This window comes from Rhinatrema bivittatum, unplaced genomic scaffold (genome assembly GCF_901001135.1).
Source record: "Rhinatrema bivittatum unplaced genomic scaffold, aRhiBiv1.1, whole genome shotgun sequence".
In the NCBI taxonomy this organism is placed as follows: domain Eukaryota; kingdom Metazoa; phylum Chordata; class Amphibia; order Gymnophiona; family Rhinatrematidae; genus Rhinatrema; species Rhinatrema bivittatum.
This window is the reverse complement of record NW_021820356.1, coordinates 690,542-716,557: the sequence shown is the minus strand read 5'-3', so window position 1 is coordinate 716,557 and position 26,016 is coordinate 690,542. Positions and strand designations below refer to the sequence as shown.

The window sequence follows — 26,016 nt, the reverse complement described above, 5'->3', positions numbered from 1 at the left end:
GTCTTTTTTTTCCTTCCATACTGGTTACCATGCAGTGACACCATGCACACATATACGACTGCTTATCCTGCTTTTTTGTGGAAAAGCTGTGCTTGTGAGAATACTTACTAATGCTACTGAGGAAAAACATACGAGGGTATTAGCTCATAAAAATTTGGACATGAATTTGAGAAAGATGAAGTTGGACACATGTTAGTAGGCACTGAAAGCTGGAGGAACAGGGGAGAGATGGAAGGAATGAGAATATCCTGGGTAAGGTGTTTGGAGTATGGGGTTCAGCTTTTGGCATTCATCATCTATTAGAAAAGGTACAAAGAAGAGCTACCAGCCACACTGTTCTGGGAGAAAACCAGGTTGTAATAACTCATTAGACCAATTTAAAAATTCTCCCAAGATAACAGTTCGGGTTTTTGAGATGAGACAGGTCCCTGCCATCCAGATAATTATTAGGTTTTTGGGGTGTTTTTTGTTTATCAGAATCAGCCAATATGCCACCATCTAGGCACAAGACCCTCTCATTATATTATTAGGGACATGTGTTAAGTATTTGAGATTACAAAAGAACAGCGGGGACTAATGATATAAATGAACAAACAAAATCCAGTAATTCTCTACTTTCAGAGATAATTCTCTTTGGGGTTTTTTTCAACCTGACACAGAATGCAGAAGGTCCCTAGTGATGGTGCTCAGCACTGCACTGCTGACCTTGCAGGACACAAGACAGCTGGCAATGCTGCAGGCCAGAAAATATATCAAGCACCCAATTACAATATCATATCAAATGTATTAAACCCATAAATCAAAATAATCAGTGCATGTAACTACAGAAATGTATAATCCCATTAAAAATTACCCCAACTCCCACAAATCCCAACTGTAAATTTCCCAACCCCTCCCCCTTTTTATTTAAATATCAATTAACACAAAATACTCCTTAAACATCTAAAGTCAATATATGTCCATTCACAGATCAAAAATTCTCCAAAAAACAAAGAGTTGGGGGAATTTTTGATCTTTGAATGGAGATATTTCAACTTTAGATGTTTATTTTTTTTTTGTTAATTGATATTTAAATAAAAAAGGGAGGGTTGCAGAATTTACAATTGGGATTTTGGGAAATTGTATAATCCCATTAAAAATTACCCCATTTTTGTAATTATGTACATTGATTATTTTAATTTATGGATTTAATAAATTTGATATAATGTTATTGGGAGTTTTACATATTGTTTCTATGATATTCAGCACCCAAGGATATACCTTCGTTTGTCATAATACTGCATGCCATACAATTAGAGTAACAGGGGACAGTGCAGCATGGGAAAACATTATCATTGGAGTTCTCTTGTGACACTGTGATTGGGAGGAGAAAATAAAATCAATCAGCCCAAAAAAGCAGGAAAGGTGCCTAGGAATTTCTACAAATGAAGGGAGAAAAATTGGAAAGCTATGAGTACAAATGCTCATAGTTTGGGCAATAAAATCCCAGACCTGCAGGCCCTAATGGTGGAGGCAGACTTGGACATCGTTGCTGTCACAGAGACAGGGCTCACAGAGTCTCATGATTGGGATACGGCCATACCGGGCTATAGCTTGTTAAGGAAGGACAGAGAGGACAGGAAAGGGGGAGGAGTGACTATGTCAGAAACAATATCCAAGCATCTGAATTGCAAGGAACAGGGGGTAGAGAAGCAGCATTATGGGCTGGCCTTAAAAAAAAAGATGCTGGTGCATCCATTTTTACTGGAGTGGTTTACAGGCCTCCAACTCAAACAGAAGAACTAGACAGAGATCTGGTCGAAGACATCCAAAAGGTGGAAAAGAAGGGAGAAGTGTAGATTGTTGGAGATTTTAATCTGATGGACGTAGACTGGAAAATCCCTTCTGCAGAATTGAGCAGAAGTAGAGAGATAGTGGATGGCCCTGCAAAGGGCTCTCTTCAAACAAATGGTAATGGAGCCTACGAGGGAGGGAGTGATACTCGACTTAGTGCTCACTAAGAGGGATAATGTCTGAAATGTCTGGGTAGGTGCCCACCTCGGCAGCAGTGATCATCAAACAGTATAGTCTGACATCACAAACAGGATATGGAGATGTCACATGAAGACCGGAGTTTTGACAATCAAAAATACAGACTTTGTCGAAATGGAGACATACCTGGAGGCAGAACTAGAAGACTGGGAGAAAATGAGAGAGGTGGAACAGTAGTAGACCAAACTAAAGGGAGCAATTACAAAAGCAACACATTTATATGTTAGAAAAGTAAACAAAAGTAAGAGAAATAAGAAACCAATCTAGTTCTCAAAGGAGGTGACTGATATAATAAAAAAAAAATAAAAAGCAGCATTCAAGAAATATAATGGATCCCCCCCAAAAAAAGGCACACAGGGAAGAATATCTGGTAAAACTGAAGGAGACAAAGAAAGAAATCAAGAAAGCACAAAGTCTGGCACAAGAAAGGATTGCCAAAGAGGTAAAGAGAGGTGACAAAACATTCTTCAGATACATCAGAGAAAGAAGAAAGGTCCAAAGTGGTATACTGAAACTGAAAGGTGAAAAGGATCAATGTGTGGAGAGAGACAAAGAAATGGCAGAAATATTAAACGAATACTTCAGTTTGGTGTTCACTAAAGAAGACCCTGGAGAAGGACCGGCGCTAGTTAACAAGACTGTGGAAAGGGGTGGAGTAGATGTAACTCTGTTTACAGTGGAGAATGTATGGGAAGAGCTGGGGAAACTGAAAGTGGACAAAGCCATGGGGCCTGATGAGGTTCATCCCAGGATACTGAGGGAGCTCAGAGATGTGCTGGCGGGTCCGCCGTGTGACCTGTTCAATAGATCCCTAGAAACGGGAGTGGGTCCGAGAGATTGGAGAAGAGCGACGGTGGTCCCGCTTCACACGAGTGGGAACAGAGAGGAGGCTGGTAACTACAGACCGGTTAGCCTCACTTCAGTGGTGGGAAAATTAATGGAGACTCTGCTGAAGGAAAGATCGTGAACTATCTACAATCCGGTGGGTTGCTCGATCCGAGGCAGCATGGATTCAGCAGGGAAAGGTCCCATCAGACGAATGATTGATTTTTTTGATTGGGCAACTAGAGAATTGGATCAGGGAAGAGCACTCAATGTGATTTATTTGGATTTTAATAAAGCTTTTGAAATGGTCCCACATAGGAGACTCACGAACAAAGTAAGAAGCTTGGGAGTGAACACCAAGGTGGTAGCATGGATTACAAACTGGTTGACGGAATCCCCTTCTACAGGTCCTTGTGTTCAGTTCTGGAGACCGTGACAAGATTGAGGTGGTTCAGAGAAGGGCGACCAAAATGGTGGTGGATCTCCATCAAATGACTTATGAGGAGAGGCTGAAATTCCTAAATATATACACCCTGGAGGAGAGGAGGTGCAGGAGAGATATGATGCAGACCTTCAGATACCTGAAAGGTTTTAATGATGCACAAACCTTTTCCATGGGAAAGAAATCAGTAGAACTGGGGGTCACAAAATGAAACTCCAGGGAAGACAACTCAGAACCAATATCAGGAAATATTTCTTCACGGAGAGGGTGGTGGATGCCTGGAATGCCCTTCCGGAGGAGGTGGTGAAGACAAAAATAGTAAAAGACTTCAAAGGGGCATGGGATAAACACTGTGGATCCCTTAAGGCTAGAGGATGTGAATGAAGAAAAGACTGCATGGGGGTAACTTGCTGGTGTGGCAATTACTACCCTTAACCAATAAAGCCTTTATGCTGTTGATCCATCATTGCTCTCTGCTTCAATGGCAGGGAGAAAAGAGGAAAAGGGGAATTAGATTCAGACAGCAACCAACAAGGACACTGAATTGCACAGTCTGGGAAAACAAATAAGCATGGAGAGTAACTTGCCGATATGGCGGTTATTACCCTTAACCTATAAAGCCTTTCTGCTGTTGATACAACTCCAAGATTGCTCTCTTGCTCAATGGCAAGCGGTAATGGGGATTTGGACTCAAACAGCCACCAACAAGGGCCCTGACTTGGACAGTCTGGGAAACTGATAATTATAAAGGTGGCTTGTATGGCACAGTAATTACTACCATAAGCTTGCTGGGCAGACTGAGTAGACCATTTGGTCCTTTTCTGCCATCATTTCTATGTTTCTATGAACCACAAGCTGAAAATGTGTCTTGAAATATCAGTCAATTACTTAGTTTGTATGTTAGACAGAGGGCATCATTCTCTCCTTATCTGTGCAGCTAACATCCCCTGAGTGTTAATGGTGACTTCTGCAAGCAGGGAAAAGAGCTTGGCTTTCCCTATCTGTGCCAGCTGGGACATAATTATATTCCCAGTGACTGTATCACCTAGGGAGCAACAACCTACAAACCTAATACAGAATGTACTGCAGTCTCGTTCAGTAGGGCATCGCTATCAACAAGAGACTACTTAGAAGCTAGTCTTTGGAAAAATGCCTCACCTATCTTACAGAATAAACTGACACATTATCAAAAGGCAGCTTAAGTGACCTAGCTCTGCCACAGTTTTTATACCAATTGTATTATCTGCAGAAGACAGCGAAGCCTGAGGAATATATCCAGACACTGAAGTTCAATACACGTCCTGCCAGAGAAGCACACATCTGCACCCCCACACCCATGCAGTGTGTGTTTCATGTACACATTGCTTTCACTGTCCTCAGGCCAGCAGATCAAGACGTTAATCGTTTGGATGCTGCATCTTTCTTCTATATCCAAATGCACTTCACCAAGAGAGCCGGGTAGCATTCTCTGGGGTGGAAGGAACAGGCTGACAGGTGTTGGCACCCAAGCTAGATGGCAGCTTCTGCTGGGGGGAGCGTCCTCTGGTGATCAAAGAGTTGAGGCCGCACGCAGCTCAGTAAGAAATCAAATATTGTAAAACAAAAAAAATAGACATCCCCACAAAGTGCAATAAAATATTTTTAAAATGAAGATTTCAGATGGAGGAAGTCTCAGGCTGAAACTGGTGAAAGTTAATTGTTTGAAACATGATGGAAAGTTCTGTTAGAGCCCTATTCCCACCAGAGCAGACGACGCGGGCGGGCAGACCCTGGTGACACAGGCCATGCCCAGAGTGCTCGCTAATACTGCACGAGGGATGTGCATCAGGTGGGGAGTGGTCAGCCGTCCTTGCATGGCTACAGCGCCAATCAGAGAATCTGTTCTGAGCTAGAGGCGGAAATGTCCAAGAGGCGCCAGGCAGCAAAGGGGTTAAGCTCATCCTGATCCCTGCACAGCGCCCAGACGTACAGCATCCGCAGGACCTTCTCCTGGAAGAGGAAGAAACAGAAGATGCAATTACGTACAGAACAGAATCAAACAGGTGCTGTGGGCTTCTAAGGGGTCTGGGATAATACCATCAATAGGCCACATGAGGGAAAGCGCCCTCAAAATGAACGGGTGGTCAGTACGCTGGGCCAAATGGAAGGAACGTGAAAAACTATCTACAGAAATGGGAATAAATGTAGACGACCCAACCAGGAATCTTGGCGATACCCTTCGGCTGGTATGGAAAAAAAATCCTAGGCACCAGGTCACTCAGGTGCCTAAAATTCTGTGCCCCTGGCACCGCAGCCAGGCACAGGCCCGAGAGAAGCTGCCGCCAGCTGGAGGGAGGGGGAGGTAGGAGAGAGGCTGGAGATAAATCACTTCGTAAAAGCATTTTGGTATTCTGTAGGTCAGCAGTTATAGCCCCTGCAGCACAGGGTCGGTCACAGACACAGCAGGAAGAGCTGGCAGACTAAATGTAGTGCGTAAAGCCCAGAGCAATGAACCCGGACACCCTGCATGACCCTCAGCAACTCCCTTAACTTCCTATATCCGGTTTGTACCCTTCAATCTGCTCTCCCCCATCCACTAATTTAGGCTGTAAGCCTCTTTGGGGCAAATAAGCAGTGGGCTACAAACAGGCTTGGCTCAGTTTGTGCCAGAGGAACTGGGGCTCTGGTAACCTTGTGAAATTGCTAGCTTAGGACAGTCTGACACTTAAAGGGATATACAAGGACAGACTTAAAAACAGCTCTGTGCTGGTCTCAAAACAAAAAGCATGGCATGTTTTCTCTTTTAAACCTGGGATTCATTGCTAGGCAGGTTACTAATGAGAACCGTAGGAAATGTCATAAATTTATTGCTCTGTAATCAATACCTTGAAAATCTCGAAAGAAGTGAAACTATCTGTAAAACTTTAATAAAATCCCCAAAACATAAAAACACCACACACTTGGTCCCCTCAAAAACAGTAATATTCCCATGGGAATAAAACTTAGATGCAAGTATAAAGTCACGTGTCTCTCTGTCTTCGTTTTATTGCAAGGAAGGTTGATTTTAAACTCAGTGTCAAGGATATTTCATTAGCAATTACTGTCTGAGTCTCCCTTCTTTTCTGAGGGGTGGATGCCCCGGGGGCATGGAAAGCAGGGCACTGGGGTCTGGGTTTTATACCCCTAGGGGTGCAGGGATGGTTTTGAGCGGTGCCACCCAGGCATCCTGTCATTCTAGAGGGTCAGCTTTTGGAGAACTTCAAGACACATAGTTTATAGGATATTAGAAACCATCTTAATGGTCAGATCTTTAATCCAACAGAAGATTACAACTAAAGCACAGAATTCAGACAGAGAGCATAGCCGAGTTGAGATGCAAACAACAATATGAAGCAGAGCATGTGGGATATGCAAAATGACTCTGCCTACAAGTCCACTACTCTGTTAGTATTCATGGGCACGCGTTAATCAAAACTGATGCTTTCCTGCCTGGGTGACCAGGTGCTCCTGTAGTCATAAAGCTAGGGTTGCCCTGGCTAGGGGTGCACACGTTTTCAAGTTCTGTCTAGAGAACCCAAGCCACAGAGAAAAGGACTTGCTCTTCGTTTACGTGAGCTGCAAAGCAAGCAACTGGATTTACTTACTGGGTCTCCTTCCACCACCTCACCCTTCTGGTTCTTAATCACCATGACAATCTGGGCCTGGAACGTGATGATTAAAACAGGCCCCTGCTCCATCATCTTCCCCATCGCCAGCTGCAAGAAGAGAACGTTTGTGATTTACCTATTCTCCCATCGGGTGAGCAAAGGGAGACAGCGACTTTTTCAAGATTATATGGAGTCAATGAGAAAGCTGGAATTAGAGGCACAAAAAAAAAAGTAATGACGACTTTATACATGTCTATGGCGAGACCTCTTCTGAAAATATGTATCTTTGAAACAGTGTGGAGGTGTCCAGAGAAAGGCTACCAAGACAGTGCAGAATCCACACCATCAGTATTATGAAATGAGATTTAAGAACCTAAGTATGTACACTCTAGAGCAGCCCTCCCAATCTTTTCATATTACTGTACACCCAGAACGTTGTGGTATACTCGCCTTCCCTCTCCATGCTCCACCTTCTCCCCCATCCCACTGGCAGATTCATGTCCCATATCCTGCATCTGCCAGCAAGCAGCACTTAAGCTATTCTGCCAGCTTCCCTCTAATCAGAGCGGCACGGGGCCAGCGGGTCTCGTGAGACTACATGGCCCTGCATGGTTCTGATTGCAGAGGCAGAAGCAGTAACAGACAAGCACTGTTCACTGATGCCCCTGGCTAGTCAGGACATTCTGCAGGCCAGGTGGTGTGGGAATGGGGGGGGGGGGGTAAAGCAAAGTTGCTTACTGTAAAAACAGGTGCTCTCTGGGATCAACAGAATAAATCAGCCACATAAGTGGGTGAAGTCATTTAATGGTGCCGATGCAGGAAAAAAAAAAGCTGTCTCCCAGCTCTTACTAACTAAAAAGTATATATGAGCACGTGCGGGAGTTCCTGCACAGCTGCCACTGCTTGAACGACTTCAGGCCTTCTCACGCTGTAGATGCAATTTCAGGGGGGGGGAGGTGGGGCTGTGGAACTGATTTGTCCCGATGGAGAACATCTACGGACAGAACAACATCACTTTCTCCGTGGACAAGCAGAGCCAACAGTCAACATAAATGGGGAATCCCAAGCTAAGGGTTTCTGAAACTCCTTGGTTTTGGGGGGTTTTTTCTTTTATTTTTTAAGCCCATAAAAAGTGGAAGGTGGGAAGCAGAAGCTATTAATGAAATTAATTTGGAAGAACTGCCGGGCTAAAATTACTACCTTTATGAGAGTCCTGGTTCAAGCAGTAACGTTTAGTGGAAGCGTGGCCGCTTTACAAATGTCTTGACGAGTAGCCGGACTCATATGGGCTGCCGAGGCTGCTGTGGCTTTTACTTGATGAGCCTTTTATCTTTTGCGAAAGTGGAATTCCTGCCTTGAAGATGCGGAATGAGATGCACTGAGACAGCCAAGATGAGAGTATCTGTTTCTTAACTGGGAACCTAGTTTGTTGATATCTGAAACAAACAATCCGGATGATTTTCTAAACAATTTCGTTCTATTCAGATAGAATAGCAATGCCCTTCTGCAATCCACTGTATGTAGTTTGTTCAGCTAATGGTGAATATATTCGGAAAGAATACACGGTAAGGTGACCTATTGGCTCAGATGAAAAATGGCGACAGTACTTTAGATGGGAATTTTGTTATGTATTCTCAACATTATTTTGTTAGAGAGAAAATCTGAGTATATGGTGGACAGTCAACTAGTGCTCGAAATTCACTTTGTGTGCTGCCATTACTAGTGACTGTGGTTGGTGTTACTGCTGTATGATAATTAGGCATTTCCTATACAAGCAGTAAGGATTCAGTCTTCTCCTTTAGGCACAATAATATGGTCTCCTGTAAGGGTCTTTCTATGGCTGTTGCAAATATCCTTGCAACCGCATCAAAGGAGTCGAATATTAAGTGTGTTATATGTTTTGCATAATCATTTATGTCTGCCATAAGTTTGCTGTAAGAAGGTTATACTTCTGGCAATTTCGTAGAATGCTTGGGGAGCTTTTTGAGAGTATTCTATAGACACTGAATCATTCTAATCTGATGTGCCCTTGGTATTTTTTTTTTTTTACAGACTGTGTTGATGATCCTTGGGTCTTTCCCTGGAGAGTAATTTGAGTAAATTTTCATCTTTTTGGCTTTCTTCATTGCTGATTCTACAATAATTGAATCATGAGGGAGTTGTATCTCTTTATTCCTTGGACATTTCTGTATCCTACACTTCACATCAATGTTCTTGGCCACCACATGGTATAGAGAAAGGTGTCTTCCAGATCTTCGTTTCTACCGTCATTAATTTGTCATGCCTCAGCGGCTGGATGAATCTTGGCACTCTCTGTAAGTCGGTCATATCTTCATCTTCTTCTAAGCTAAATGGGATTGCATCGGACATCTTTTGCAGAAAGTTTGGGTATGTGGAGTCTTCTTGTGATGTCAGATTCCAGGCTGTTCTGGTGTCGTTAGATGGTGGATTCACAGTAACATAGTAGCAATGGCAGAAAAAAACCCAAATGGTCCATCCAATCTGCCCAGCAAGTTTTTATGGTGTTAACTACCACTCCGTGCAGGTTACTCCCAAGCCTTATGGTTAAGGGTAGTCCCAGGTAGTAATATTTGGGACGATATATCTGTTTCTATTATGCAGGACTCAGGTTTTAGTTTCCCTTCTGCTAAATTCTTCTGGTTTTTTTTCTAAAATTAAGAGGATGGGAGCTTTGATTGTAGGTGCTCTCATAATAGCTCTAGTTAGGGTTCAGATTTTTTGTTGATCAGGAAGCTGTTTCATGTATGTGTTTATGAAGTCTGCCTACAGTCTCTGCATCAATATGGAACATTCTTGAACAGGTTGCTGTGGTAGAATTTCCGGCTGTATAAGCTCTGTTGACTTTGTTTGGGGTTTCAGAGTAGGAGGTGAGGACATGTTACTTGACGTTTTCTTCTTGTATTCCTTCTTGTATTCCTTCTTGTATTCCTTCTTCCTACATGAATAGCTTCTGAGTACAAGTACGAGTCCGATGAAGGAGAGAGAGCGAGCACATGCCAGTGCCGTATGGCTATTTCTGAGTCAGAATTTATTTCCTGCACTGGTATTTCCCTACAGTGTTGCTTCTGCACTGGCAATTCCACACACTGCTTCGGTGTTGACGCTTCTGTGTGCTGTTTCGGTGCCGATAATGTCTCATGGCTCAAATGCTTCAACCCTGAATTTGCCATTCGTCTCTTCTAGGTAGATTGTTCACCATCCCAGTTTGGTTCAGTACTGTGCCCTTTATGAACTGGCGTACCATCTTTTCCGAATGCTGTAAATGATTCCTGGCTTATCTGACTTAAGAGATGTTTTTATAGTGGTTTCTTTCAATGAGCTTGGGTGCTCATACTTTAGACGAAATTCTCTGTAGATTAGTGCCCTCGGGGACATAGGATCTTGCACTCCCTCTCATCCGTGAGAAACACTTGTCCCACTCGTTTGTTGAACCTCACTCCCAGATACTCCAGTGCTTTCATAGGCTGTAGAATACTTTTGTCTAAACTGACTACCCAGCCCAAACTTTCTACCACTCAACCAATCATGCGCTCTGTCTCCTCATGAGACAGCGCTGGTATTAACCAATCTTTGAGGTACACGTGGACTGAGATTCCTTTGTGTCGAAATGCTGCCACCATGACCATCACCTTCGTGAACACGCCTGGTGCAATCACCAGTCTGAACAGTAACACTCGGAACTGGAAGTGCTCTTGTATCACACGAAAAACAGAGGTTCCTTTGATCTCTTTCCCAAATAGGAATATGCAGGTAAGCTTTCAACAGGTCCAATGAACATAGGTACTCCCCCTGGCGCACCATGGACCACAGTATCTCCATACAAAAATGCAATACCCACAAACTGTGATTCATGTCCTTGAGATCCAGGCTAAGGCGAAAGGGGCCGTCCTTGGGCACCATGAGTAACGGCTGCAGCCTCGCTCTAAACAGAGGCACTGCTACCACCACTGCAAGAGCTGCATTTTCAAGTTTCATGAACAGTCTATCGCTTGGCCGGAGTGGATAGGGAGCTATCAAAGATTTTATTTATTTATTTAGGGTTTTTATATACCGATTTTCTTGATACAGATCAAATCAACTCGGTTTACATAGAACGATAGTACATTAACAGTAACTAGTCAAACCTCAAAGAGGAGACAGATTGGAAGCAGAAGGTAAAAAAGTTACATTATAACAAGGGTGAGTAACTTGGAATTGGAAATGAAGAGAAGGATAACCAAAGTAGAGAGATATAAACAGAGAGAAGGGGCTTGGAGCCAACCTCAGGAGAATAACTCTAGCATTATAACATGATTATATGACACTCTGCTAGTTTATGAAGTAATATGAGATGATTGAAGCTGATTGGATAATATCTTAGGAGAATATAGTCTAAAAGACCGGAAAGGCTCGACCGAACAGCCAAGTCTTGAGTTTCTTTTTAAAATTTATGAGGCAGGTTTCCTGTCTGAGGTCTGGGGGTAGTGTATTCCAGATGGTGGGGCCTGCTGTTGAAAAAGCCCGGTCTCTGATGGTTAATCTTTGTACCATTTTGATCGAGGGAACATGAAGGGATCCCTTATAGGCATCTCTTAAAGGTCTAGCCGAAGAGTGTAATTTGAGAGGGTGTGGCAGGTCTAGGGGAGTCTGGTAGTGGATGTTTTTGTGGAAGATGGTGAGAGATTTGTGGAGAATTCTAAAATTAACTGGAAGCCAATGTAGGTCTTTTAGTATAGGCGTGATGTGATCTCTTCGCTTAGTGTTGGTCAAAATTCTCGCAGCTGCGTTTTGGAGCAGTTGCAGAGGTTTTAATGTCCATATGGTGCAACCCAGGTTGAGCGCATAACCAGAGCAAACAATCTCCAATACCCACTGGTCAGACATAATGTGAGTCTCCTCCCTGAAGAACTCCCGCAGATGCCCCCCCACAGGAGTCAGAAGAGAGTGAGTGAATCCACGAAACCTCGGGAGGAGGACCTAATCGGCACCTGTCGAGGAATCTGCATCAGTCCTCTGTCTTCTGGCCCCACAAAAGGGCTGACTCAGACCTCTTGAAGGTAGTAGAGAAGGCACCAAAAATTGCCTACCTGGCTGGTATTGCCTGGAGGCGCAAAATTGCCCCCGATCTCTGTCACCTCTATAAAAGGAGCGGCCCTTCTCCTCTGGTAAGCGCTGGGGGTTTAGGATTTCCAAGATTCTTCACCAGTTGGTCCAGATCCTGCCCAAACAGCAATCTGCCCTTAAAAGGGTAACTTCCCCAGAAATGTCGTAGTCCAAGAATCAGCTGTTCAATTATGCAGCCACAAAAGTCGGTGCACTGTGAACTGACAGGGCCTGCAAACGAGAGGAACAAGTAATAAAGTGTGCCCGCCAGGAAGGCTGCTGCAGATTCCATCCTGGCCACATCTTCTCTCTCTGGAAGCTGTTGAATCCATCCCAGGACAGCCCGGACCACCTTAGCCAAACAGATGGATACCTGAACTGCCCTCGCTGACAAGATGAACAGACTCCTCAGAGGTGGCTCCATCTTCCTATACTTTGGATCCTTGAGGGACATGACCCCTCCTGTAGGAATAGTGGTACACCTGGTCACAGCCATGACCAGGGCATCTATGATCAGAACTTGAAAGAACCTCTGCACTGAATCCAGAGGGAGTGAATACAGTCGTTGCAGGAGATTAACCTCCCGCAAACCAGACTCCAATGACTCCCATTCGGCAAACATCATCTCCTCGACCTCTGGGTGTACTGGGAAAGCGACGGTCATCTTGCACTTCCCCTTAATTATTGAATCTCACACTGAAGCATCCTGCGGCTTGGATTCTTCCAATTGGAGACAAGAAATCAACTGATCAATCAGGCAATCCATCTAGTCCCAGTAAAACAGACAAATCACTGAATCGTCCCAGGAGGAATCTCCCCTTCCTCCATCGATGCCAAAACTATCTGCATCTTTGGTCTCCTCAACATTCCCGGGGTCCCCCCATGAGGGCCCCAGGACTTCAATAGCCAGCCGTGCCTTCTTGGCCAGCACCGGGAGGAGAGAGATGGCGAAGAGACTCCAGACTTGCCGGGAACTCCACACGGCCCTGCTCCTGACCTGCAGAAAGCGAAAAAAATTCCAGAGAATAATCCCCCCTTAGGCCCTGGAACCCAGGCAGCCACACTCTCCATAGGGCCCCCCCCTCTAGGCCTTCCCCCCGGGAACCAACATGGGGGGGAGGGGAATCATGTTCTCCCCGGGCCAAAAGCTGCTTCGTGTAAATTCAGGCTCGACCACGCAGATTTATCCAAAACAGCCACCGACTCTGGAGCCCAAGCAGTCAACCATTTGTCAGGGCCTTCCAGAGCCAGCGCGCCAAAGAAACTCGCGGGCAACCAATTTCTCCCCTGTGCGCGCCCAGGCCAGGCCTTTTTCAGTTGCGGTCCTCAGCATCCCACAGGCTGTGCAGGGGCACAAAACCTAGGGCCAAGCTCTCCATCTCACATGTGGCTCCAAAAGAACAACATGTATACCAGTTCCTCCCTGCAGCCGCAGAGAACGCTGCCCCACTCACCCCCGGCAGATGCATACAGCAAACCTGCCACTCCTGCCGAAAGCCTCCCTGCACTAAATAACCACCTCCCCGTGAGACAGGACAGGAGAAGTAGAGGCAGAAACAGGGCTCAGGAGCAGGCAAACTTCCCCTCAGCAACAGAGAGGGAACAAGCACTTTTCGGAAGCAGGGGGCTAAACTTTGGCTTCTCATCACTGTCAAATTTTTTTTTTAATTTTAATTTAGTTTCTCCCAGATCAAGCTCAACCAACATCCTCAGAGAGGCTGGGAAGCGGTCACGGGCTCACACTGCTGGCAGGAAACCAATGGCCTTGGCCCAGGGGTTTGATCACTGATCCATCGTCAAGCTGTTGCACCATCCAGACCTCCCGTCTGCTGGAGACAGAAAATCCTGGCTTCCTGCTGCTAGCCCCGCCTCCTAAGCAGTGGCTGTGATGTCACACAGGGGAAAAAGGGTGGCCACCTCCATCTGCTGGTAAGATAAATAACCCACTTGTCAGGGCAGGACAAGATGGAAATATTGCTATTACTGCAATGTGATATTCTACAACTGTAAGCGTGGACTCACATCAGTGTTGTCAATGTCCAGAATCTTGGAGTGGAACTGCAGACCCAAAGCCTTGGCTTGCTGGATCGGATGAGCCAGTTGGCTGTATGCCTGAAAATAAACACACACGAAAACCATTGTTACACACAGGAACCAAAGCCTCCTCAGCAAGATCTATTTATTTATTTATTTAAAGGCTTTTACAGACCAACATTCGTTGGCACATCATGTCGGGTTACATGGAACCGTATTAACAAAGAAAGAGAAATACATGGAACTGATGCGGTCATAAAATTACGGGGTTAAAGAAATTCAAGGGAATAAAAATACAGGAAGTAAACAATATGCGAGGTGCCACAACTGAAAAGTTACAAATACAACTGGAAGTATACAAAAAAAACAAGAGAAGCATCAATAGCGTGCGGCGAGGTTCCCAGGGGGTACGGGGGAGGAGAAGAGGAAATGCAAGGGGAGGGAGAGAAAAAGCTAAAGGGGGGGGGAGCCTTATGAGGAGAAAAAAAACAAGGTGGAGCAGGAGATATTAGTGATTAGGTAAATGCTTGCTTAAAGAGCCAAGTACTGAGGTTTTTCTTGAATATCAGAGAGCACTGTTCAAGCTGCAGTTCGGCTGGCACGGAATTCCAGGTTCTTTTGTGCTGTTAAGCTGGGAAAGCTTGGGGGGGGGGGGGCATAGGGTACCTTTATAGGAGGATCTGGTTGGTCTGTTAGTGGTGTGGAATTGAATGGAGTCATTTGGCCATCGCATGCTCTGGTTGTGTAGAGTTTTTATGAATGTTGGAGAGGGTCTTGTAGATGGTACGGTAGTAGATTGGGAGCCAGTGGAGATCTCTGCGGATGGGGGGTGATATGATCTTTTTTTACGGGTATTTGTAAGTATTCTATGGTGCATGGGCAGGTAAAGCATCTGCTTAACCAACAGAATGCATCTAGTCATAACACAAGCGCGAAGCTCAGAGTGACCATATCTGGGCAATATCGTTTTCTTCCAGCTCTCATTTGCAAGCCTTCATCATGCACTGCCTCACTCCTTCCCGTTAAGAAGCCATCATGCTGAATTCTTCACCTTACACCTTCCTATCTGTTATCAGAGAACAATCATGTAGTGTCTCTCTCTTATCCAGCTCTCCTAAGGCTCCTACGGGAGCCATAACAACGTGAGACTTGCCATACTGGGTCAGACCAAAGGTCCATCAAGCCCAGAATCCTGTTTCCAACAGTGGCCAAGCCAGGTCACAAGTACCTGGCAAGCTGCTTATCCCAAGAATTAGCAGCAGATTTCTGCAACTCTCCCTTAATAATTGTTAATGCACTTTTCCTCTATGAACTTGTCTAAACCTTTTTTTAAACACAGCTATACTTATAGCTTTCACCACATCCTCTGGCAACAAATTCCAGAGCTTAATTATGCATAGAGTAAATGTTTTTTTTTCTCTTACTAGTTTTAAATGTATTACCTAGTAACTTCATTGTGTGTCCCATGGTCTTTGTACTTTCAGCGTAGTCGCACAGTCGTTGGGTAAGAATGCTCTGGACAGTGTCGTATCTAGGTCTGCTCCTATAAAGGAGAGAATATGAGACGTGTCAACTGGGATTTGGGGTAATTTATTAGAAATCCCAATGAGTTTAGAAGCCTTATGGTGAGACAGAGAGTCGAGGGCTCCTTGTTTTGACTGGCTTTTTATGAGCCAGTCATCCAGGCATGGAAAAACGTTTACGCCTCTGCTGTGTAACTGCGCAGCCACGACTGCCAGGCACTTCGTAAAGACTCGAGGCGCCGAGGCTAGGCTGAATGGTAGTACCTTGTGTATTGATAGTGACTGTGACCCACCACGAATCGCAGATATTTGCGATGCGGAGGGGAGATCGCAATATGGGCATATGCGTCTTGAAGGTCCAGAGAGCAGAGCCAATCCCCTTGTTGAAGTAGAGGAAGTATGGTGCCCAGGGATACCATCCTGAACTGTTCCTTGCGAAGAAATGTATTCAAGGCACGGAGGTTCAGAATAGGCCGGAGGCCGCCGGTCTTTTTTGGAATAAGGAAATATCTGGAATAGAACCCTTTTCCCCTGCTGATTCGGTGGAACCGGTTCCACGACTCTGACCGACAGAAGGGTTGAGAGCTCTGACTCGAGTTTTCCTGTGTGGTCGTCCCAACTCCAGGATGGATTGGGTGGGAAGTCCAGGGGTATTTTTGAAAAATTCAGACGGTAATCGTGGGTTACGATGGACAATACCCACTGGTCCGTGGAATATGGCTACTGCTCTCTAGAAAAAAAAAGAGTCAAAATCCAGACGCAGGGCAAGCTTGTGGAACTGGCTGTGGTCTAGCTGTTCTCACCTGCTGCACATGTCCCCTCTGAGGTGCCCGAGCCAGTCGTGCACGGGATGCAGGAGGGTAGTATCTGCATGGCTTTTAGAATTGTTTCTTGGGTTCTCTACGCGTGACCCTGTGGGCTACAGAAGGAACATCTGGGGAGACAGTTGACAACTGGCGCAGGGGTCTCATGATGGTCCTTTAACTGGGTCACTGCGTCCTGGATCTTATCCCCAAATAGGTTAATCTCCAGTACAGGGCCAATCTGCCAGTTCATTCTGCACTTCCGGGCGTAGGTCTGAGGCTTTAAGCCAGGCCCAGCATCTCGCACTGATGCCCGCTGCCGAGACGCTGGATGCTGTTTCAAAAGAATCGTAGGCAGCTCCGACTTCATGTTTGCCTGCTTCCATTCCTTTTTATAGGATGGAGGACAAAGTTTCCTGTTGTTGTTGGGGCAACGTCTCCGCAAATTCCTGGACTTGTTTCCAGAGATTTCTGGTATATTGGGTCATGTATAATTGATATGCTGCAATTCACGATATCAGCATGGACCCTTGGAAAATTCTGCGTCCCAACGGATCCAATGCCTTCTGCTCCTTACCAGGAGGAGCAGAGGAATGTGGACGCGATCGTTTAGCCTTTTTCTGAGCTGATTCCACGACTACAGAGTGGTGGGGCAGCTGACTTTTTTGAAAACCTGGGGCTCGTTGAACCAGGTTGATGGCATCTCTCTAATGACTGGGGGTACCGTACCTGGATGTTCCCACAGGCGGTGGATGAGATCCAAAAGAACCTCATGTACTGGTATTTTCATTATTTCTTTTGGAGCATCTACAAACTGTAAGATCTCCAACATCTTATGGCGAGCATCTTCCTCAGTAACCAGTGAAAAGGGTATAGACTCAGACATCTCTTTGACAAAACTGGCAAAGGAGAGGTCTTCTGGAGGAGATCTTCGCCTTTCCTCCGCAGTGAAGGCTCTGAGAGCAAATCCTCGGACGTCCTTGATGAATCATCTGAGGATGCATCGTCCCATGGATTATAGGGACTTTCTCCTTCTCCTGGTGGAGCTCCCGATGGAGTAAGCATGCCAAAGTCGAGAGGGCAGGAAGGCATCGATAGAATCAGAGTAGATGAGGTGCGCTTGGGTACCGGTAGCCCCGATGGCCCTGGCATGGGCTCCGGCATTGACGCTTCCCGTGGAGGGACGTGGCCGGGAATCTATCCTTCCTCCTCCGAGGAACCCGGTAATGGAATCAGGACCTGCAGAGGCCTCAATGGATGACTCGATGCCAGCATATCCGGTGGCAGAGGAGTAAATAAGGCACCGATGAGCATATTGAGGCGCTCGAGGAGCACTGCCATCATCGAGGGAGCCGGTTATGGGGCCGGTATGAGGACCAGCGCAGACGGCGATTGGAAGCCTCGAAAGGCTTTCAGCACTGCCTCTTGGACCATGCGGTCCAATTCTTCCCGGGAAGCCAACATGGATGGCATGGCGATTGGGGTAGGAGGCAGGCTAGGCGTCTCCGGAGCCTCCACAGAGGCCCGTGGAGGCTCGGTGCCAGGCACCATTGGGAACGGCTAGGGGGCCCAGGTCCAGAGGAGGATGGGGGCTCCTCTCCCTGGGCCCTCTTCGCAGGCGGCTCGATGGAAGTCAATGCTGCTGCGGGGTATTGGTGCCAGCACCATTTGGGGATGCCTGTCGGTGCCGATGTTGATGTTTCCCTCTGTGCTCAGTCCGGTCTTTCCCCGGCACAGAGGACGATGATGCCAATGATGGACGGTCACCCTGACCACGATGCTCCTGGCTAATCGTCTCAGAGGTCGATGGACCCTCCACAGTTGATGGCGCTTGAACTGGCGTTGAAGGAGCAGTGCGTTTTGAAGGAAATAACTGCTCCATTTTGTCCAGGTGAGCACGATGGCCTTTGGAGGTCATCTGTGCACAACTAAAGCATCGACGAATGTCGTGCGAGGGGCCTAAGCACAAAACACAGACTTCATGCGGTCCGTTATGGACATGGTCCTCGGACACTCGGGGCATTTTCTAAACCCAGTTACCATGACAAAATGTTTTGACGGACACGCGGTCAGTGACCGTCTGGCACCAAAGCGGTAAGCCGCCGGGAACTGACCGCAAGTACCGGAAAAAGCACTTACCGAGTGTCGCAGGGGAACGGAGCCCGATGGGGGATTTTTAAGATAAACTTCAAATAAGTCCGTGAGGAAAGTTGTGAGAAATTTCTCACAGAGCTCCTAAGCTGCGAGGCAACTGCTGCGTGGAAAAAAAAAAAAGAGACTGAAGGGGGACCCCTGGTGGCTGCAGGGTTAGTGGAATGCTGGGCATGCTCAGTGTGCCAGTCAAAGTTCTAGAAACTGAGAAAAGTGTTCCGTGACGGGGCTCCATCTGATGATGTCACCCATATGTGAGGACTTCCATCCTGCTTGTCCTGGGAAAACTAGGTGTATTCCGACGCTTACTCGCAGCAACAGGTGAGCGGGAATCCACTGCCTGTGATCCTGACCTAAGATTGGCCTTGACCGAGGACAGCTCCTGAAGAAAGGACTGCAGTCTTTGAAAAGAATTCTACCCAAGAAAAGGCAGAGAGATCCATGCCAAAACCAGGGAGCATCGGACCTACACCCATTGAACTACCTTCTTCCGGTGATAAACCAGTTAGGGGAGCCCCAAAATCAGGCAATACCCTCTGGCAACTCTTTTTCCATTCCCACACCAGGCTGGGAAAAACCAGGCTTAGTAAAATCAGACGGAGGCAGTATCATACCCATAAGGTATCACACCACAGAAGAAATGGGTGAATAAATCTCCTTCTCTTCTTTGAAAAATTTTGTAAGCAATCCATAGTAGGGAGATGCACATCCACTATTTACTGGAGATGGAGAATACTGGCAGGCTGATGTCAGTACAGGGGTATATGTACACCGTGATGTCAGGTTTGCTCCGTCTCCATCTGCTGCTAGAGGTGCATAACCCACTGGTTTTGAATCCATCTGCCTGTATGCTAAGAAATCAATTACTTACTCTTTCAAAAAATACAAAGACTAAGGGGTATTCCATGAAGTTAATAAGCAGCACATTCAAAACAAATCAGAGAAAATTATTTTTCACTCAACACACAATTAAGCTCTGGAATTAACTGCCAGAGAATGTGACTAAGGCAGTTAGTGTAACTGGGTTAAAAAAGGTTTGGATAAGTTCCTGCAGGAGAAACCATAAACTATTAACCAAGTAGACCACTGCTTATTACTGCGCGATCTTTACTGTTTGGGACCTTGTCGGATACTTGTGATCTGGATTGGCCACTGTTGGTCACAGGATGCTGGGCTTGATGAACCCTTGGTCTGACCCAGCATGGCAATTTTTATGTTCTTATAGCACCAGCAGGCAGGATCTAGTCACGGCCTGTATATGTATATATGTTTGTATTTGACTTATAGACTGCTTTTTCAAAGAGAATTACACAAGGTGGAGTGAGAAAAACAGAACATAAAATACAATTTCCTCAATATATACATAAAAACTCAAACCACTACAATTCATTACCTTATTCAGAGACACAGGATCAAAATTCTTAAGATCAAGGCAATTAAAACACCCAATGTAAAAATGGAAACATTAACAGTTAAAACAGCATTTCTATCCTTAAACCAATATCTAAATGTGTAATTATATGAGATATAATTGCATCCAGAATTCAGTTACCCATAATATACTTAAGTCAATTTATATCTACCTACCGCTTCATAACACCAGTCTTTGAGAATATCCAGTTCACCTCTGACCATTGCCTTTGACAAAAGAGAGAGAGAAATGTCAGAGACCTAAGTCCAGCAGTCAAGTCACATTACATATAGGATAATATGTGGGCATCTTGCTACTCTTCGACTGGTTACTAATTACATTCAAACACAGCTGACCTTAAAGTAGTAATCCACATTCTGGCCAGCTCTCATTTGCATTGCCGTCACGCACTGGGCATGGGTTTTGCGAATAATTTTGTTCGGACTCCAACTGGTTCAAAATATGGCAGCCAGAATGGCAGGAGGGACAGAAAGCGAAAATCCCCCCCTACCCAGAGACTTACAATTTCCTGTACGTTATCAAGCTCAGTTTTATTTATTTACATATCTCTCTATTCCGCAATTCAGTACCAAAAAAATGTTTGAAACAGGTCACAACACTCATACATATACTTATAATCTCAAAATTAATAACAAACATATTTAAATAAAACTTTAAGACTTATTTTTAGGTTTGTAGGGCCTGGCTTTTTTTTGTTTTGTTTTGTTTTCTTTAAATTGGTTGTCAACCCAAGTTTTGAGAGCAGCACAGGAAGTGTTTTGTGAGGTAGAAGGGCCTTTTTAGGTGCTGACCCACAGTAAGGAATCCTCTTCCAAGAGACAGGCCTGGCACGACCGGGTGTGCATACCGTACATTTGCACAGGGTGGCACACCCGGGGGAGGCAGCGAGCCGGTGGCAGCAGGCGAGGCCACGGGGCTGCCGGCAGCCGAAGGAGGAGAGAGGCTGCAAGCCACTGGCGCTTAAGCCACCGGCGGCTGTTGGAGAAACCCATCTTCTGTTTGCGTGTGCACGCCTGCGCATACACACAACTTCTGCTCTCCCCCCCCCTCCCCTGCCAATCAGGAAGGCTCACGGGACTGTAGTGGAGCTCATCCCACCTCGGCCCAAAGACGTCAGGAGGCCCGCAGGCCCATAGTGGAGCTTATCCCACCACAGCCCGAAGACAACAGGAGGCCATGTGTATGTGTGTATGAGTTACTGAGAGCATGTGTGTGTCAGAGTCTATGTGTGTCTGTATTAGAGCGTGTGTGTGTGTGTGTGTGTGTGTGTGTGTGCGCATCTTTGTGTGCCTGTGAAAGCCCATGTGTCACACATAGGCTCTCACAGGCACACACACACACAATGTACCTGTGAGGGAGAGGGAGCCTGTGTATGTTAGAGAAAGGGAGTGTGTGAGAGAATGAATGTGTTATTGTTAGAGAGAGAATGAATGTGTTATTGTTAGTGTATATCCACTGAAACCCTTCTCCTAACTTCCTTTGATTCTATATTCCGGGCTTTTGACTCTTATACGGATCACATCATTGTTTTCTTGGATATATCAGCAGCATTCGATACCACTGATCACCAAATACTCATTTCCATTCTTAAATCTATAGGCATTACAGGTACTGTACTACAATGGTTTATTTCATTTCTATCAGACCGCATCCAACAAGTCAATATAAACAATTACTCCTCCGATCCATATTCCATTGCATCAGGTGTTCCACAAGGTTCTTCTTTATCTCCTATTCTTTTCAATATCTATCTGCTACCTCTTTGCCGCATATTAGCCTCTTTAAATATAAAATTCAAAATCTATGCTGACGATATACAGTTCATGGTACCATATAACATCTCCTGGACCCACACATTATCATTAGTATCACTATATCTTACAACCATCGATACATGGTTATCCCATAATCGCCTGAAATTAAATCCAAAAAAAAACAGAAATAGTTCACCTCTCATCAATCACTGACTCATCTATAGGCCCCCCTTCTCAACTTACATTCAATGGAACAACCATCCCCATTTCAAAATCTGCAAAAAATCTAGGCATAACTATCAATACAGACCTTTCATTAAAACAACACATATCCATGTTAACTAGGAACTCCTTCTACAAACTTCAACTCTTAAAACGGCTACGTCCTTTACTTTTTTTTCACGACTTTCGGACTATTCTTCAATCACTCATCTTCTCCGGATTGGATTACTGTAATTCTCTATATATAGGTCTTCCAGAAAACACACTTCACTCACTCCAACTAATCCAAAATGCAGCAGCACGTATCCTAACAAACTCCTCAAAAAAAAACCACATTACCCCAATACTTCAGTCTTTACATTGGTTACCAGTTAAATATAGAATACAATTTAAAATTTTGTCCATTATACATTCTCTTATCTACACTCCCAACTCGGTCAATTTATGCTCCATTCTTCGAATTTACAAACCGACTAGACACTTAAGATCTTTGGAAAAAAACCTTCTTGACATTCCCTCACCTCGACAAGCCCGTCTTGATATTACTAGAAAAAGAGCTCTCTCAGTCATAGGTCCCATTCTATGGAATGCTTTACCAGACCCCATCAGATCCATATCTAATCCTAAGCATTTCAAAAAAATCTTTAAAAACTTACTTATTCTGAACTGCATTTCAGATACCACCCACTAAATAATCATTCCACACTTCCAGAACACATATATTCAGTTAGGCACCCAACGATCTCTTGTTCTGTTTATTGATTTCTTTATGCTACCTACTTTATTTTAAACAATTTGTTATTTTATATTAATGACAAATTTTTGTAATTTGATATTTTATACGTCAATCTATTTTCAATCATCATTGTTCCTATTTTAATTTTAATTGCTTTTATTTTCCTTTTATTTTTTGATATATGTAAACCGTTTTGACTAAACACTGTTTGTAAAGACGGTATAGAAATACTTTTAAATAAATAAATAAATAAATAAATGTGAGTGAGAGAGAAGATAAAATTTGGGCGTCCCTACCTCCGGCAATCCACGACAGTCTTAGGGTCGTTACAGGGATCTGATGCTGTCCTGAGCCTGTCTATACCTGTGCAGCTCGCAGGTATTTCTCAACCATATGCCTTCCCATCTACAGTGACACTGACTTCTCATATACAATGACATCACAATACCTCTAATGTCAGGGTCAGAATGCTCAGTGACCTCCGTACAAATTCTCTCTTCAATATAAGATCACTCACAGAAAAGCCATGTGAATGTGGCTATTTCTGAGATGGCACCTTCTGTTTAGATGCTGGCTGCTTTGAAAAGTAATTGTAAGTGTGGAGGAATTAGTGGTACAAAGTTTTAGTTGATAGCATAGTATCTGTGTTGTACATGGGGGCACTGTGTTAAAGTTGCGATCATAAAATGATATGTTTATCGCCCTTCTATTAAAGACTATACAATATGTAGATACTCGTTTTATTGTGCCGAGTTGTGAAAACAGAGTGAGGTTGGACGATGAGAAGAGCAGAGTATGTTGAGTTGTTGTAATGGACAGTGAGAAGGGTACATAGTGGGCATGCCTGTGGAAGTTGTACAATATTGAGGTTTGTGAATAGAAGAGTTTGGAAGAAGGGAGCATGGTAGTAATAGTTATGATTTTTAGAGAGAGAGGAATTTGTTGCTAATGAAGTTGTGATTTTTTTTTAATGTAAAATGTACATTTGCACTCAGGCAGGCTAATCCACACTGGTGGATTTATGCAGTCCTACCAGCAGATGGAGACAGACAACTGATTGCTGACATCACCAATATATAGCCCTGCCCCAACATCAGCCTGTCAGTATTCTCCATCTCCAGCAGATGGTGGACATGCATCTCCCTAATGGAGATTACCTGTCTAAAAAAAAAAAAAAAAAAAAAAGAATTGTATAGAATGCATAGCAGTGAATGATAAGATAGACATAATTGGCATCTCAGAGACCTGGTGGAAGGAGGATAACCAATGGGACAGTGCTATACTGGGGTAAAAATTATATCGCAATGATAGGGAGGATCAACTTGGTAGGGGTGTAGCACTTTATATCTGGGAGGTTATAGAGTCCTAAATGGTAAACTAAGTATGGGTGAATTTACACGTGACTCTCATACACAATAATATCAGAAACAAACTTAATGAGAGTCTATATTTTATTCAACCAAATAACACAATTCAAATACCAACATCAATTTTAATGGAATACCACACACTACATACACCACACCCCATTCATACTACATCCACACCTTAAAAACATCCTTCACCATATCACATAAAATCCTCAAACTAGTGCATATAAACATATACCATCAATAACTGTAGACAATAGGAACATCAACCTAAAATTCTTATGCTACTACAAAATGTTTTTAGCACAAATTATACACGATGTTACAACTTGATACATCAATAATTGAACTAGGTAATTTTTTATCCATATGATATAATCCATTAACTCTCCATACATATGACAATCGAAGAGGACCCTACACCCTTATATATATACAATCTGCATATCAATATGTTCTTATTCCAACGTGTAGGTTCATGTCATAATCCTTGTAATGGTAAATGGAATAAATAGACTAAAGTTACACTGCTGTCTAGTCCAAACTGAAGATGGCATATGTTGCTGTGGGTGAAATCCAATGTACTATGTACCACTCCCGATCAACCCAATTACAAGATGTCTTCCATGAGTGATCAAATATATCGCCTCCTATGGTAAACACACTGGATCAATATTCTTCCCAGTAGACACACTGGATAAAAACCTTGCCCAACAAGGGTGTGGTGTATGTAGTGTATGGTATTCCACAATAATGATGTTGGTATTTGAATTGTGTTATTTGGTTGAATAAATATAGACTCCCATTAAGTTTGTTTGTTTAGGGTATAGAGTCCAACAGGCTAAAGATCATACAAGAGACTAAATGCTCAGTAGAATCTATATGGGTAGAAATCCCACGTGTGTTGGGTAAGAGTATAGTGATAGGAGTATACTACCATCCACCTGGACAAAATGGTCAGACAGATGATGAAATGCTAAGAGAAATCAGGGAAGCTAACCAATTTGGCAGTGCAGTAATAATGGAAGATTTCAATTACCCCGACATTAACTGGATAAATGTAACATCAGGACTTGCTAAAGACAAGGTTCCTGGATGGAATAAATGACTGCTTTATGGAGCAATTGGTTCAGGAACCAACAAGAGGATTTGGAGAGAAGTAACAGTGGTGGGGCCACTTGGCAAAAGTGATCATAACATGATCACTTTTGAACTAATAGCTGGAAGGGGGAAAATATATAAATCTACAGCTCTAACACTAAACTTTCAAAAGGGGAACTTTAATAAAATGAGGAAACTAGTTAGAAAAAAACTGAAAGGTGCAGCTGCAAAGGTTAAAAGTGTACAACAGGAATGGACATTGTTTAAAAATACAATCCTAGAGGCGCAGTCCAGATGTATACCATGCATTAAGAAAGATGGGAGGAAGGCAAAACGATTACCGGCATGGTTAAAAAATGAGGCAAAAGAGGCTATTTTAGCCTGAAGACTGGAGGGTGGCCAATATAACCCCAATATTTAAAAAGAGGTCCAGGGGCAATCCAAGAAACTATAGACCAGTGAGCCTAACTTCAGCACTGGGAAAAATAGTGGAAACTATTCTAATGATCAAAATCACAGAGCATATAGAAAGACATGGTTTAATGGAAAACAATTAGCATGGATTTACCCAAAGTAAGTCTTGCCTCATAAATCTGCTTCATTTTTTTGAAGGGGTCAATAAACATGTGGATAAAAGTGATGTATTTGGATTTTCTGAAGGCATTTGACAAAGTCCCTCATGAGAGGCTTCTAAGAAAACTAAAAAGTCATGGGATAGGAGGCGATGTCCTTTCGTGGATTACAAACTGGTTAAAAGACAGGAAACAGAGTAGGATTAAATGGTCAATTTTCTCAGTGGAAAAGGGTGAACAGTGGAGTGCCTCAGGGATCTGGTGCTTTTCAATATATTTATAAATGATCTG

General features: G+C 44.1%; 1 protein-coding gene across 1 annotated transcript in view; it reads right to left on the bottom strand.

Annotated features, from left to right (window-relative positions):
* Positions 1-4,484: 4,484 nt before the first annotated feature.
* TIMM44 (translocase of inner mitochondrial membrane 44) overlaps positions 4,485-26,016 on the bottom strand; it is a 71,741-nt gene continuing 50,209 nt past the window's right edge. The window contains exons 10-13 of the mRNA XM_029585995.1: positions 20,126-20,176; positions 14,050-14,139; positions 6,922-7,032; positions 4,485-5,287 (exon numbers count right to left, since the gene is read on the bottom strand). Of these exons, the coding sequence (XP_029441855.1) occupies positions 5,168-5,287; positions 6,922-7,032; positions 14,050-14,139; positions 20,126-20,176 (372 nt within the window). The 3' untranslated portion in view covers positions 4,485-5,167. The remainder of the gene's footprint in view (positions 5,288-6,921; positions 7,033-14,049; positions 14,140-20,125; positions 20,177-26,016) is intronic.